General features: G+C 47.5%; 1 protein-coding gene across 1 annotated transcript in view; it reads left to right on the forward strand.

Annotated features, from left to right (window-relative positions):
- Positions 1-15,755, forward strand: part of LOC141165381 (uncharacterized) — a 95,681-nt gene that overhangs the window by 23,617 nt on the left and 56,309 nt on the right. Inside the window, exon 4 of the mRNA XM_073650974.1 lies at positions 12,292-12,353. Within this exon, the coding sequence (XP_073507075.1) occupies positions 12,292-12,353 (62 nt within the window). The remainder of the gene's footprint in view (positions 1-12,291; positions 12,354-15,755) is intronic.

The following is a 15,755-nucleotide window of genomic DNA, read 5'->3' on the forward strand; positions in this document are numbered from 1 at the left end:
ACAGTTCGGGTTATCGCGGCTACGCTTTTAGTTAGTTCTTGGACCTGATGGTGCAGGTCTGTAGCCGGGTTGTTGTCCAAAGCCTGCGCACCAGCTCCTACAGGCTCTGCAGACAAGGGCGCCGCCTCTTGATGATAGGTAATAGCAGGGCGCCGGTGGGTTACAGTGCTACCCGATGCCGGTTCTCGGAGCACCCAGATGGCCTTATCTTTGAACTTTGCAAAGTCTAAACCAGGGTTCTGCAAGGCCATTGCAAGCAACTGGGTTCGGTGGGCGTTGGACAGCAGACCCTCAATGAATTGCTCAGTTAACAGTTCATCTGCACACTGTCAGGGTCTGCCTGTTTAACGGCTCCCAGGGCCTCTTGCAAACTCAAAGCATAGTCTCTTATACTGTCTTGGGCCCGCTGCTTGCACCCATAAAATCTCATTTTGATCTCGACCGAGGTGCGGGTATCAAAAGTGTCCTTCAGACGGGCCAAGATCTCCTTTACGGTCTCCTTGTCCTGGACTGACCAGGACTTTACTTCACGCTGGGCTGCGCCGGTTAGCTGGCCTATCAATATGCTCACTTTCTGGCCCTCTGTCAGGGAGTATACCTTAAATAGGCTGTACAGTCTCTCTTTAAAGTCGCTTAGGGTATGCGACTCCCCTGAGTATTGGGGCAGCCAGGCCGCTCCGGGGATGTAAGGCATTGTAAATGGCATTACTGCGGCAGTGGCCGCGCTGGTGGTAGAGGGTCCCTCCGTGTCCGTCATCTTCCTCCCCCCTAGTTAAGTGTGGCCTACCTTCCGACGATCCTCTTCTGTAGGCCGCGGCTCCGCTGGTGCTGTTCCGGACGAGGACCTTGCGTCGCGTCCTGGTGATGTCAGCGTCCCTCTCTCTCCCTTCCAGGATCTTACGCAGTGTCGGTGTGTGGGGCGGAGATTCCGGTCTCGCGCGCTTTCGGCGTCCACGCCCCTCTTCTTCCCGCGCGGCGTCCCGAAGATGGCGTCCGATTGCAGGAAAACGACTGCAGATGGTGGGAAAACAGCTGCGGATGGCGGGAACCGACTGGAGATGGCGGGAAACGGCTGAAGACGGCGGGAAACAGCTCTGGATGACGGGAACCTTCACCACGGCAGGTATGACAGTCTTTTGAAGGCGCGCAGTACCCGGTGGTTGCGGGCACGAAATCCTGCCGACTACGCCAAAGTTGGTGCGCTCCCTGGGCCGAGTGTGCACGTGTGTGGGATACCCGGAGCCGGGTCTCTGGGGGTTGTAGTCTCCGTGGCGGCGACCCGGTCCCGTGGCTCAGGATGGTCAAACCAGTGGCAGTCTTTATAGGGTTTTTGTGGTTTAATGTCCGACTACGCCACCCGTGGATTGCGGTCAGGGTGTACCGCCGCTGCGAGGCAGACCGCTGAGGCTGGTGTGGTGTGTGCAGCAAAGGATGGGATAACTCCCCACGGGAAGAGTATAGCCTCAGGGCAGGGAATGTGGATGATGGGGGTGATGGTGCGCGGGCGTCCCAGTACTAGTAGTGCTGTATGCGGTGAGAAAGCAGGAACGACTCAGAGTCTTTGCAGTGCAGTTCAGGGTCTTTACTGATGATATTAAGGCAGACCCTCCCGGGAGTACTGGCTAGCATAAGGGGCCTGGTCAGTCTGCGAGCAAGCAGGAGTTCCCCTGGCCAGGTGGAGTTGTAGGCCTCCCCATCTATCTGCACTCTTCCTGGCTACCTTGCTGTAAGCGAGTGGAAGTAGCCCACGTCCCTGAGTATACCGTGTGGTGCTCACCTGTATGGCTGGTGTCTTGGGGCCTTCTGATAGCCTCCGCTCCTCGATGGCGGTGCTGGTCCCTTCCTTGTGACTGAGCCTCTGGGCTTCTATGGCCAGAGGACCTGAAATCCCCTGCTGGCTGGTTTCTGCTGCTGGACTTAGAGGTTCCCACAGCCTCGGACTCCGTTGTCCGGTAGTAGTCTCTTCAGCCAGGGCGAGCAATATATCTGCTTCCAGTCCCTGGCACTCAGCTCCTGCTCCTACAGAGCTCCTAGCTGTTTCTCGCCCTGTGTCTGCAACTTCACTCCAGGCTCTGACTGACTAATCCCGCCCCAGACCCAGTTTATAAGGGCAGATTCCTCCCCTCCCAGGACTGGGCAGGAGGTGTTGCTTGCTTAAGGGCTCCTGACCAGGAAACCTCCCACTTGCTCTCAGACGTAATATTTCTATTACTGTGGTAACCAGACCCCTGGGGTGCCACACTACTCAGGGGACGACCTTGTAAAAGAGCAGGTGGCTCCCACGGGTCAGATAGCTAGGACTGACCGGTATAGTGGGTGGACACAACAGGCAGGCAGCAGTCTCTGGGTTAGCTGACGGGTGGTCACGGTACGTGACGGAAGAAGTCTCTTGACTTGCAGGCAGGTGGTCACGGCAAGTGACGGCAGAGCAGGTAGAAGTCTCTTGGCTAGCAGGCAGGTGGTCACGGCATGTGACGGCAGAACAGGTAGAAGTCTCTTGGCTAGCAGGCAGGTGGTCACAGCATGTGACGGCAGAACAGGTAGAAGTCTCTTGGCTAGCAGGCAGGTGGTCACAGCATGTGACGGCAGAACAGGTAGAAGTCTCTTGGCTAGCAGGCAGGAGGTCACGGCATGTGACGGCAGAGCCTCCAGGTAGGCCAGCAGGCGAGTAGCAGACGTGCGCTCCCTGGTGAGCGGGCTAACAGGTACAGCAGGTAGCAGGCAGGTAACTGGCAGGTGCTTCCTGGTATGCAGGTGGACTCGCCCATAGACAGACTGGATGATTGGAGACAGATTGTCGGTCTGGAGAGAAGACAAGCTGGCAGACAGGACTGGTAGTCAGGCTGGCAACGGGACCTGAGGGCTGAAGCAGAGGTCACTATGCTTTGCAACAACTTTGCTCGGGCACCTCCATTTTGGAGGAGGTGCTTTATATATGGGACGTCCTCCAGCCGGGGACTCTCTAGGACGGCACACGCGGTCCCTTTAAGAGAGGGGGAGCGCGCATGCGCCCTAAGCACAGAGCCTGGGAAGGAGCGCGCGCTGGCAGCAGCGAGGAGGGGAGCGCAGGAGGACGCCGCGCCAGGAGCGGGAAGGTGAGAGGGACGGCGTCTCTGCCTAGCAGTGGGCAGAGACGCCGATGCTACATGGTGGAGGTTGCAGTAGCTTAACAAGATGGTTTTAATGACCCTGGGAAAAGTGGAGAAGGTCGCAGTAGCTTAACAAGACGGTTTTAATGCCCCTTGAAAGAATGGTGGAGGTCGCAATAGCTTAACAAGATGGTTTTAATGCCCCTTGGAAGAATGGTGGAGGTCGCAGTAGCTTAGCAAGACGGTTTTAATGCCCCTGGAATAGACGTGGAGGTCGCAGTGGAATAAAAAGACAATATAAATGCCCCTGGGAAAAGTGGTGGAGGTCGCAGTAGCTTAACAAGACAGTTTTAATGCACCTTGGAAGAATGGTGGAGGTTGCAGTAGCTTAACAAGACGGTTTTAATGCCCCTTGGAGGAATGGTGGAGGTTTCAGTAGCTTAACAGGACGGTTTTAATGCCCCTGGGAAAAGTGGTGGAGGTCGCAGTAGCTTAACAAGACGGTTTTAATGCCCCTGGGAAAAGTGGTGAAGGTCGCAGTAGCTTAACAAGATGGTTTTAATGCCCCTGGGAAAAGTGGTTGAGGTCGCAGTAGCTTAGCAGGACAGTTTTAATGCCCCTTAGAAGAGACGTGGAGGTCACAGCGGAATAAAAAGACTATATCAATGGCCTTGAGAAAAGTGGTGAAGGTCGCAGTAGCTTAACAAGACAGTTTTAATGCCCCTGGGAAAAGTGGTGGAGGTTGCAGCAGCTTAACAAGATGGTTTAAATGCCCCTTGGAAGAATGGTGGAGGTTGCAGTGGAATAAAAAGACAATATCAATGCACTTGAATTAGTGGTGGAGGTTGCAGTAGCTTAACAAGATGGTTTTAATGCCCCTGGGAAAAGTGGTGGAGGTCGCAGTAGCTTAACAAGCCTTTTTTAATGCCCTTAAGAAAAGTAGTGGAGTTCGCAGTAGCTTAACAAGACGGTTTTAATGCCCATTGGAAGAGACGTGGAGGTCACTGTGGAATAAAAAGACAATATCAATGCCCCAGGGAAAAGTGGTGGAGGTCGCAGTAGCTTAGCAAGACGGTTTTAATGCCCCTTGGAAGAATGGTGGAGGTTGCAGTAGCTTAACAAGATGCTTTTAATGCCCCTGGTGAAAGTGATGGAGGTCGCAGTAGCTTAACAAGATGGTTTTAATGCCCCTGGGAAAAGTGGTGGAGGTCGCAGTAGCTTAACAAGACAGTTTTAATGCCCCTTTGAAGAGACGTGGAGGTCACAGTGGAATAAAAAACAATATCAATGCCCCTGGGAAAAGTGGTGGAGGTCGCAGTAGCTTAGCAAGACAGTTTTAATGCCCCTGGGAAAAGTGGTGGAGGTCGCAGTAGCTTAACAAGATGGTTTTAATGCCCCTTGGAAGAATGGTGGAGGACGCATTAGCTTAACAAGACGGTTTTAATGCCCCTTGGAAGAATGGTGGAGGTCGCAGTAGCTTAGCAAGACGGTTTTAATGCCCCTTGGAAGAGACGTGGAGGTCGCAGTGGAATAAAAAGACAATATCAATGCCCCTGGGAAAAGTGGTGGAGGTCGCAGTAGCTTAACAAGACAGTTTTAATGCACCTTGGAAGAATGGTGCAGGTCGCAATAGCTTAGCAAGATGGTTTTAATGCCCCTTGGAAGAATGGTGGAGGTTGCAGTAGCTTAACAAGATTGTTTTAATGCCCCTGGGAAAAGTGGTGGAGGTCGCAGTAGCTTAACAAGACAGTTTTAATGCCCCTTTGAAGAGACGTGGAGGTCACAGTGGAATAAAAAGACAATATCAAAGCCCCTGGGAAAAGTGGTGGAAGTCGCAGTAGCTTAACAAGACAGTTTTAATGCCACTGGGAAAAGTGGTGGAGGTCGCAGTAGCTTAACAAGACGGTTTTAATGCACCTTGGAAGAGACGTGGAGGTCGGAGTGGAATAAAAAGACAATATCAATGCCCCTGAGAAAAGTGGTGGTGGTCGCAGTAGCTTAACAAGACGGTTTTAATGCCCCTTGGAAGAAAGATGGAGGTCGCAGTAGCTTAACAAGACATTTTTAATGCTCCTTGGAAGAATGGTGGAGGTCGGAGTAGCTTAATCAGACGGTTTTAATGCCCCTGGGAAAAGTGGTGGAGGTCGCAGTAGCTTAACAAGACGGTTTTAATGCCCTGGGAAAAGTGGTGGAGGTCGCAGTAGCTTAAGAAGACGGTCTTAATGCCCCTGGGAAAAGTGGTGGAGGTCGCAGTAGCTTAACAAGACGGTTTTAATGCCCCTGGGAAAAGTGGTCGAGGTCGCAGTAGCTTAACAAGATGGTTTAAATGCCCCTTGGAAGAATGGTGGAGAACGCAGTAGCTTAGCAAGACAGTTTTAATGCCCCTTGGAAGAATGGTGGATGTCGCAGTAGCTTAACAAGATGGTTTTAATGTCCCTTGGAAAAGTGGTGGAGGTCGCAGTAGCTTAACAAGACGATTTTAATGCCCCTGGGAAAAGAGGTGGAGGTCGCAGTAGCTTAAAAAGACTGTTTTAATGCCCCTTGGAAGAATGGTGGAGGTCGTAGTGGAATAAAAAGACAATATCAATGCCCATGGGAAAAGTGGTGGAGGTCGCAGTAGCTTAACAAGACGGTTTTAATGCACCTTGAAAAAGTGGTGGACGTCGCAGTAGCTTAACAAGATGGTTTTAATGCCCCTTGGAAGAGACATGGAGGTCGCAGTAGCTTAACAAAATGGTTTTAATGCCCCTTGGAAGAGACATGGAGGTCGCAGTGGAATAAAAAGACAATATCAATGCCCCTGGGAAAAGTCGTGGACGTCGCAGTAGCTTAACAAGATGGTTTTCATGCCCCTTTCAAGAGCCATGCAGTACAGCATGTTAAAAACTTTATTCCCATTATTGGGGAGTGGGTCTTCCATAGTCTTTGCCTATGCCTTCCAAGCAAAAGCTGCCAAAAATTAGGACGGAGGAACTTGCAATGCTGGCAACACTGACCACGGTCACACTGGTGGTATCGTGGTGGTGGAGGCTGAGGATAAGGAGATGGAGCAAAATACAGCCGAAATGAGGAAGCGTATACCCATGTGTGAGTGTGAAGCCTTGCATGGGAATACACCTCCCAAAATAACACAGTGGATTTGACTTTATGTTACTCTGCTGTCATTTGGTGGTGATGAGAAGTCTGGCCCAATACAGCCCTTGTTCATTTTGATAAGGGTCAGCTTGTCGGCATTGTCAGTTGACAGGCGAGTGCACTTATCAGTTATAATTCCCCCAGCGGCACTAAAAACACGCTCCGATATCACGCTAGCGGCAGGGCAGGCCAGGACCTCCAAGGCGTACAGAGCGAGTTCATTCCAAGTGTCCAGCTTGGATACCCAATAATTAAAAGGCACAGAGGAATCACATAGGACGCTGGTACGGTCGGCAAGGTACTCCCTCACCATCTTTTGAAACTTTCCACTCCTTGTGAGAGTACCCCGCGCCTCAGGGCCTGTAAGCTGGGCGGGTCTCAGAAAACTGTCCCAGAATGTTGACAGTGTTCCCCTGCCTCTGCTGGATTGGAGTTGCGTCTCTCTCGCCTGTATGCCTTGGTCGGTCAACGAACTGTGACCTCTGCCGCTAGCGTGTTCAGATGGGAATTTTTTTAACAGTTCTGCAGCAAGGGCCTTGTGGTACTGCCCCATTTTTGTAGATCTCTCCACTTCAGGACTAAGAGAGTGAAAGTTTTCCTTGTAGCGGTGGTCTAAAAGTGTCACCAACAAGTAATGACTGTCACCCAACATTTTGACAAAGCGAGGATCACAGTTAAGGCAGCGTAACATAAAGTCAGCCATGCGTGCCAGACTGGTAACGGGCAAGACTTCCGTGTAATCAAGATGATGACTGACTGTGCTCTCCTCCTCCTCCTCCTCCTCCCCCCAGTCCTCAGGCCACCCACGCTGAACCGACTGTATGACAGCTGTACAGGTACTACCGTCTACAGCGCATGATACCAGCTCCTGTTCTTCCTCCTCCTCCTCTCCCTCATTGTCCGTCAGTGCACGTTGGGATGAGATGAGGCTGGGCTGTGTGTAATCGCCCATTACGGGTTCTTGATCCATCTCATCATACTCTGGCTGCAATGCTTCCTCTTTAATTCTCTGCAGAGCATTGCAAATGACAGACAAGTGGGATGCTGATGCTAATGATGGCGTCATCGCCACTCACCATCTTGGTGGACTCCTCAAAGTTTGTCTGGATGGTACATATGTCAGACATCCAGGTCCACTCCTGAGGTCTTATGTGTGGAGTCAGACCTGAATATCGACGGCCTTGTTGCAGCTGGTACTCCACAACTGCTCTCTTCTGCTCACAAATCCTTTGCAACATGTGGAGGGTAGAGTTCCAACGTGTGGGGGCATCACACACCAGTCGGTGTGCTGGAAGCTGCAAACGCTGCTGCAACACAGCAAGGGCGGCGGAAGCTGTAGCCGACTTCCGAAAATGAGCTGACAGGCGGCGTACTTTGACGAGTAGATCTGGCAACTCGGGGTACGATTTAAGAAACCGCTGAACCACGAGGTTAAGCACATGAGCCAGGCATGGTACGTGTGTGATCTCGCCTCGCCTCAGAGCCGCCACCAGGTTACGGCCATTGTCACACACGACCATGCCTGGATGTAGGTTCAGCGGTCTCAGCCACAGATCTGCCTGCTCTTTCACCGCTGTCCACAACTCACAAGCAGTGTGAGGTTTATCACCTAAGCTTAGCTGAGGCAGTACTGCAGTGCTTCCAGCTTGTAACTGATGTGGTGATATCTGAGATGGAGGCTGAACATGAGGAGGATGATGCGCAGGAGCTGTACACTGTGGGGCCAACTCTGACTGACATAGGGCCCGCAATCCTCAGTGTGGGGAGGATGTGTTCCGTCCCAAGGTCCGACTGGGTCTCGGCTTCCACTATGTTTACCCAGTGTGCCTTCAGGGAGATGTACCTTCCCTGGCCACAAGCACTTGTCCATGTGTCCGTTGTCAGGTGGACTCTCCCAGTAACTGCGTTGTTGAGGGCACGGCAGATGTTTTGGGACACGTGCTTGTGTAGTGTGGGGATGGCACACCGGGCAAAATAGTGTTAGCTGGGGACCGAGTACCAAGGGACAGCCACCCAATAAGGTTACAGAAGGATTCCATCTCCACCAGCCTAAAAGGCAGTATTTCCAATGCAAGCAGTCGTGAAATGTGCGAATTTAGGACTGTGGCCTGTGGGGCGTTGGCTGCGATGTTGAGCTTTCGTTCAAAGCTCTGGGATATGGACAATTGAACGCTGCGGTGGGACGTGGACGTGGACATTGATGCTGTTTCTTGAGAAACTGCCATAACAAGTGAAGACTGAGAGGAGGGGGCATCTTTGCATGCAGTATGGACAAGGGATTGCCTTGCACGCACAACAGGGAGTTCTATTACACGCACAACAGCGGAAGAAGCAGTGGTGGCACCCGCTGACACTGGTCGTGGACCCTGGGGTTCGCCCCATAAAGTCAGGTGCTTTGCTGACATGTGCCTGATCATGTTGGTGGTGGTCAGGCTGGTAGTTTTGTCACCCCTGCTGATGCTGGCATGGCATGTGGTACAAATGGCCTTTTTGGGGTTATCAGCAGAGTCTTTAAAAAAATTCCAGACTCTGGAAGACGTACCGGTTGTACTGGCAACTTCTCTCGTGTTGGTGTTACGGGGAACTGTTACCTGCCTTCTGTGTGCGGCCACCACACTGCTTCTTTCTGCCTGTCGGGGTACTCTGCCTCCCTCCGCCTGTGTGCTGCTGGCCTCACTATGCGTGTCCTCCTGCCACGTTGGGTCAGTTACTAGATCATCCACCACCTCCTCTTCCACTTGCGCACCACGATCCTCCTCCTCACTTCGTGGCAATTGTGTCTCGTCATCGCCACCTCTTGTGACAAATTGCCAGCGTCGACTTCCTGTGGCTGTGGCTGTTCAAATATATGGGCATCGCTACATGGGATCTCCTCTTCCACCACTTCAAGCGGAGCAGGCGAGGGGCACAAATATGGAAATGTACCAGTGAAAAGCTCTTCAGAGTGTCCAACTGTGGGATCAGTTGCAGTCTGACGACACTCATCATGGTGGAAGGAAGGAGCATCAGGGTGAGGAGGAGTATGCGGTCGAGACTCAAGGCTTCAAAAACTTGACTGTGTGGAAGACAGACAGGAGGTGGTGGTGCCCAGGTAACTGGAAGTATTATCTGCTATCCAATTAATAACCTGTTCACACTGATCAGTTCGCAATACTGGTGTTGTGGTATGGTTCCCTAGTAATACGGTCAAGAAGTGGGAGCGAGAAGATGTGGCTGTTGGTTGTGGCACATTTTCACCTTCACCACGGCCCCGTCCTCTACACGCACCATCACCAGAACGTCCAGTTCAACGTCCCTTGCCACTCGCCTTGCCCATTGTGAATGAAGTAAAATAGCTTACACTCGCACTATCAATAGAAAAAGGGTAATAGAAAGGAGATTAGAACAGTGGAAGAGGAAAACCACAGTTCTATTTGTTTGACCTACACCAGAATCTTTTAAACAGATATATTTATGACTGAACAGACAGGGAGACACTATTACTGTTTTTTTTTTTACGTAAAACTGGCCAAAAGCAGGATAATACAGAGATTTGACCCGTGGAACTGCAAAACCACAGTTCTATTTCTCTGGCCTACACCAGACTCTTTTAAACAGATATATTGGTGTCTGACCAGACAGGGAGACACTATTACTGTTTTTTTTTACGGCAAAAAATGCCAAAAGCAGGAAAATACAGAGATTTGACCCGTGGAACTGCAAAACCACAGTTCTATTTTTCTGGCCTACACTAGACTCTTTTAAACAGATATATTGGTGTCTGACCAGTCAGTGAGACACTATTACTGGGTTTTTTTTCGGCAAAAAATGCCAAAAGCAGGATAATACAGAGATTTAACCCGTGGAACTGCAAAACCACAGTTATAGTTATGTGGCGTACACCAGAATCTTTTAAACAGATATATTGGTGTCTGACCAGTCAGGGAGATACTATTACAGTTTTTTTTTACGGCAAAAAATGCCAAAAGCAGGATAATACAGAGATTTGACCCGTGGAACGGCAAAACCACATTTCTATTTCTCTGGCCTACACCAGACTCTTTTAAACAGATATATTGGTGTCTGACCAGTCAGGGAGTCACGATTACAGTTTTTTTTTATGGCAAATGAGGCCCAAAACCATGATAATACAGAGATTTGACCCGTGAAACTGCAAAACCACAGTTCTATTTTTCTGGCCTACACCAGACTCTTTTAAACAGATATATTGGTGTCTGACCAGTCAGGGAGACACTATTACTGTTTCTTTTTTACAGCAAAAAATGGCAAAAGCAGGATAATACAGAGATTTGACCCGTGGAACTGCAAAACCATTGTTATAGTTATGTGGCGTACACCAGAATCTTTTAAACAGATATATTGGTATCAGACCAGTCAGGGAGACACTATTACTGTTTTTTTTACGGCAAAAAATGCCAAAAGCAGGATAATACAGAGATTTGACCTGTGGAACTGCAAAACCACAGTTATATTTTTCTGGCCTACACCAGACTCTTTTAAACAGATATATTGGTGTCTGAACAGTAACAGACACACTCAATTTTTTTTGTTTTGGGGGGGGAAATTCCAAAAGGTTAATAAGACCCGTATTTGGACAGTCTGACTGAGAAAAAAAAAAAAAAGGATTTAGATGAGAAAAAAAGGATTTTTCCTGGACCCTGATACCAGGGGATAAGTCTAGCAATTTGACCAACAGGAGCACACAGGACTGTAATGCAGCATTTGCTGCTATAACCACTGCGTCTCCTATACAGCCTGCCTGCCTGCCTGTTATCTGGGATGGATATTAGTCCTGAGAAGGACTGTTTGTTTGATTTGGCAGGCTTTAGAGACCCTACACTAACTATTTCGGAGTATAAATCTCTCCCTAGCTCAGCAGCACTGACCCTACGCTGGCTGATCCGGAGCAACTGTGTCCAAGATGGCGGCGCCCGGTTTTAAATTCTCGAGGTGACGCTGTGCGGCCAGCCAATCACTGTAATGCCCGCAAACAACTTGGCTGCGGCATTACAGTGACTAGCTGGCAATCCCTGCATGTTGATTGGCTCTGTAAAGAGCGCCAAACGTGCAGGGCAGAGACCTGAGCTCCCGCTCGAGTAAACCGGAAATGCTTGGTGCTCGCCGAACATCCCGAGTAGTGAGATGCTCGGGTGAGTAACGAGCAGTGTCGAGCATGCTCGCTCAACACTAGAAATAATGTGTATTATTAAAGGGATTAACCTACCAGGACCGCCATTGTCCATGTGTGCCACTAATATAAATTGTAGGAGGGTCATTTAGGACAGGTGAGTGTAAGGAATTTTTTTTTACACTATTACCCTCATTATTGTCCCTGCTGGTGCCGATCGCAGCGTCGGCAGGGAACCATGATGAGGGCAGCGTTCAGCACTCGGCACTTGGGAAAATCGCTAACTGTACACTGATTCCCAAGAGCCGGTACATGTCACACAGATGGCATCCGTGTGCGGTATATGTTTACACGGACCTATTGACTTGAATGGGTCCATGTGATCCGTGCTGTCATCCAAAAATGGACACAAGCTCCGTGGAAGCAAACTGACATGTGCGCAGACCCATAGATTTGTATAGGTCTGCGTGTGTCAGTGTCTCCGGTACGTGTGGAAACAGACACCACACATACTGGACACACTGACGTGTGAAAGAGTCATAAGGCAGAAGCTGAAATATCAAAAATGACCACTAGAGGCAGAACAGAGCACCATGACCAATCATAGTCTTCACAATTTGCATTGTTTTTCTTTGCAAAATGTCTTATGAAATCACTGCCCGTGTACATCGCTAAGACATTTTGAGGAAGCAGTGGTCTTTCCGTTGTTACAGAAAAATGGGCATCTGGAGAGCTGATGCAGTTATTTATTGCATACTAAGGAGTTTCCAAAAGTTCTTGATTGCATACTTGCATCATGGCGAAAAATGTGGTGTAAGTTATGCAAAGAGACAATTTTTAGTACTCTGTTCATATGACTCATAGACGAAAATTACAATTTTTGCACAAATGTAATGCTTTTTTGGATGTCTTAACAGTTAAAATAATTTTCTTCTGCAGATGAACCATTTCTATGGCTTGCGAGTTCCCTACTTCACAGAGGTCAAGATCTCTTCTATAAGGTAAGGGACGGTGGAGTAGATGTGATGTAGAACATGTTGTATGTAGGCTTATATGCTGAATTAGTGGCTTGATTTCTCAAGACTACTAGATTTTGGTAAGTGGTCCACTCATAGGTGGATCTAATGATAGCTCAGACCCTGTGTTATCACATTGTCCTTGATTACTTCGCATTCTCATTGAGCTGCAAAGTCATATGACACCATTATATACATTCATGGCCAAAAGTGTTGGCATCCTTGAAAATGTTCCAGAAAATGAAGTATTTCTCCAAGAAAATTATTGCAATTACACGTTTTGTTATACACAGGTTTATTTCCTTTTTATCTATTGGAACAACACAAAAAAACAGAGAAAAAAAGGCAAATTGAACATAATTTCACACAAAACCCCCAAAAATGGACCGGACAAAATTGTTGGCACCCTCAACTAAATATTTGGTTGCACCCTGTGGAATAAATAACTGCAATCAGTCACTTCCTATAACCATCAACAAGCGTCTTACACCTCTCACCTGGAATTTCGGACCACTCTTCTTTCGCAAACTTCTACAAGTCTCTCATATTTGAAGGCATCTTTTCCCAACAGCAAGTGTAAGATCTCTCCACAGTTGTTCAATGGGATTTAGATCCGGACTCATTACTTCCACTTCAGAACTCTCCAGCGCTTTGTTTCTGTCCATTTCTGGGGGCTTCTTTAAATATGTTTGGGGTCATTGTCCTGCTGGAAGACCCTTGGCCTAGGACGCAAACCCAGCTTTCTAACACTGGGTACTGCATGTTGATCAAAAATCCTTTGATAATCTTCAGATTATCACAAACAAAGCACCCAGTGCCAGAGGTAGCAATACAACCCCAAAACATCTTTGAACCTCCACCATATTTGACTGTAGGTACTGTGTTCTTTTCTTTTTAGGCCTAATTCCATTTTTGATAAACAGCAGAATGACGTGCTTTACCAAAAAGCTCTATCTTGGACTCATCTGTCAACAAGATGCTTTACCAGAAGGAGTTTGGTTTATTCATGTACACCTTGGCAAACTGCAGTCTATCCTTGTAAGGTCTCTTTGTCAACAGTGGGGTCCTCCCAGGTCTATGGCCATTTATTTCATTCAAATGTTGATGGATAATTTGAGCTGACACTGATGCACCCTGAGCCTGCAGGACAACTTGAATTTCTTTGGCTGCTTATCCGTCATCCGGACTATCCTGCATTGCAACCTTTCATCAAATTTTATTTGCCTTCCATGTCCAGGGAGATTAGCTACAGTGCCATGGGTTGTAAACTTCTTGATTATGTTGCGCACCATAGACAAAGGAACATCAAGATCTCTGGAGAAGGACTTGAGATTGTTGGTATTGTTCAACAATTTTGCTGCTCAAGTCCTCTGACAGTTCTCTTTTCCTCTTTCTTTTCTCCATGCTTAGTGTGGCACACACAGACACACAATGCAAAGATTAGTCAATTTCACTTTTTATCTGGTTTTAGGTGTGATTTTCATATTGCCCTGTTACTTGCCACAGGTGAGTTTGAATGAGCATCACATGCTTGAAACAAAGTTGTTTACCCACAATTTTGAAAGGAGGCAACAATTTTGTCCTGCCCATTTTAGGGGTTTTGTCCAATTTGCCTCTCATTATCCAGATTCACACCAAAATGTACAGGGCATGTAACACATGTTGACTTTGTGCATACTCTGTACTCTATTTACTCTCTCATCTGGGAAGAAATTTGTTGTCTAGTAGATGATTAGATAGCAGTGGCATTGTTTGAGGAGCTGGCCATCAGCATTGGCACACCTTTACCCATGTAGATTTAGGGTTGTTTTTTCACCATTGGTTGGTCCAGTAGGAACTTACAAAAAGTTCTGGCACAAATAACTTCATTGATAATGTAAAGAAAACCAACTCTTCCTTATGAAGACTTGTTATTGGAGGGAACGATATCTGCCTGGTATGGTGCATTGAAATCCATTGAGAAAAAGTCCTCCAGCTGTATTCTAGATTAAAAGATAAACTTTTATTCCAGCATGATTAAAGGAAGAAACAGCTTCAAGTGTAATCCAGGGTGATAATTCTCCAAGGAAAAAGACAAAATTATCACACTGTATTATACTTGAAGCTGTGTCTTCCTTTTAATCAAGCTGGAATAAAAATTCACCTTTTAATCTGGAATACGGCTGGAGGACTTTTCGCTATGGACAGATAACTTCATGTCAGCTATGGGAGACTGTTATAGTGTCCCTATAATAAAATCATAAAAGTGAAATATTAAAAGGAGTTATCTATCTCTGAGGATATTTTTTCTTTTTTACTTAAAGGGAATCTGCCAGCAGGTTTTTGCTATGTAATTTGAGGACAGCATGAGGTAGATGCTGAAACACTGAATTCAGAGATATATCACTTATTAGGCTGTGTGCTGTTGTTTCCATACAATGAAGGTTTTATTACCAAGTGATTATCACTGCCTGGACTACAGTTCACATGAATCCTGGTCCTACCACGCCCCCTTCTCAGATAAGCAACTCACTGTCACTATACAATGTACACAGAAAGCTGTGGTGTGGACATCTGAAAACTCTGATTGTAGCACAACTGTTGCACCCAATACACTAAGTGATACATTGCTGGAATTGGGGTTTCTTTTCCTACATTATGCTGGTCTCAGATGAGGTAGGTAAAACCTGGCGACAGATTCCCTTTTAAATGAATATTCTTTAGGCTAAAATTTATTTTTGAACAGACTCTTCATTTCCCTGAACTTTCAACTTTGATTTGGTCTGTGGTCATTAATCAATTGCAAGGGCGCTAAAAAAAATGCAGATGAAAGAGTTAAAAACTCTCCCACTGAACCATCAGAATGAGCTCTCTGATGGATTCTCAGTTACTCTATTCTGCAGCCGGAAATAGACAATGCAGTATGGAGACTATAGAAGGCAAAGGGTGCAAACGTCTGAATAAGACCCAATCACAAAAATAATTTTTAGCCAAAAATTCATTCATTTGAATAAGAAAAAAAAAAATATCCCTAACCTCTTTAATTAACAAATAGGTAAGAGAGCAAGGTTTTTTTTTGAGCTTAGAATGGTTCATCCATGCAATAATTAGTGTCGGGCGCGCCTGCACTATTGGTTGCCAATTGGATATTGAACTTGTCCGACACTGGGGTGAAGATAGTGTTCACGTAGATCAGTCCAGTATCAGGGATAGGGATGAATTATGCCAAATTACACCTGTGTCATTGGTAATGGCTGTGAGTCAGAGGTAATCGCTCCTGGCCGCACAGTCACTCGTGTATTATCGCATATTACGTCACATTATATGAGGAGACAACGCAGACGGCAGATGCAGAAATAGCAGCACGGATCATTACTAAGAGAATCCTCAAAAGGATAGGACATATTA

Source organism: Phyllobates terribilis, unplaced genomic scaffold, assembly GCF_046119375.1.
Source record: "Phyllobates terribilis strain yellow unplaced genomic scaffold, ASM4611937v1 Scaffold_11__3_contigs__length_659146591, whole genome shotgun sequence".
NCBI lineage: Eukaryota > Metazoa > Chordata > Amphibia > Anura > Dendrobatidae > Phyllobates > Phyllobates terribilis.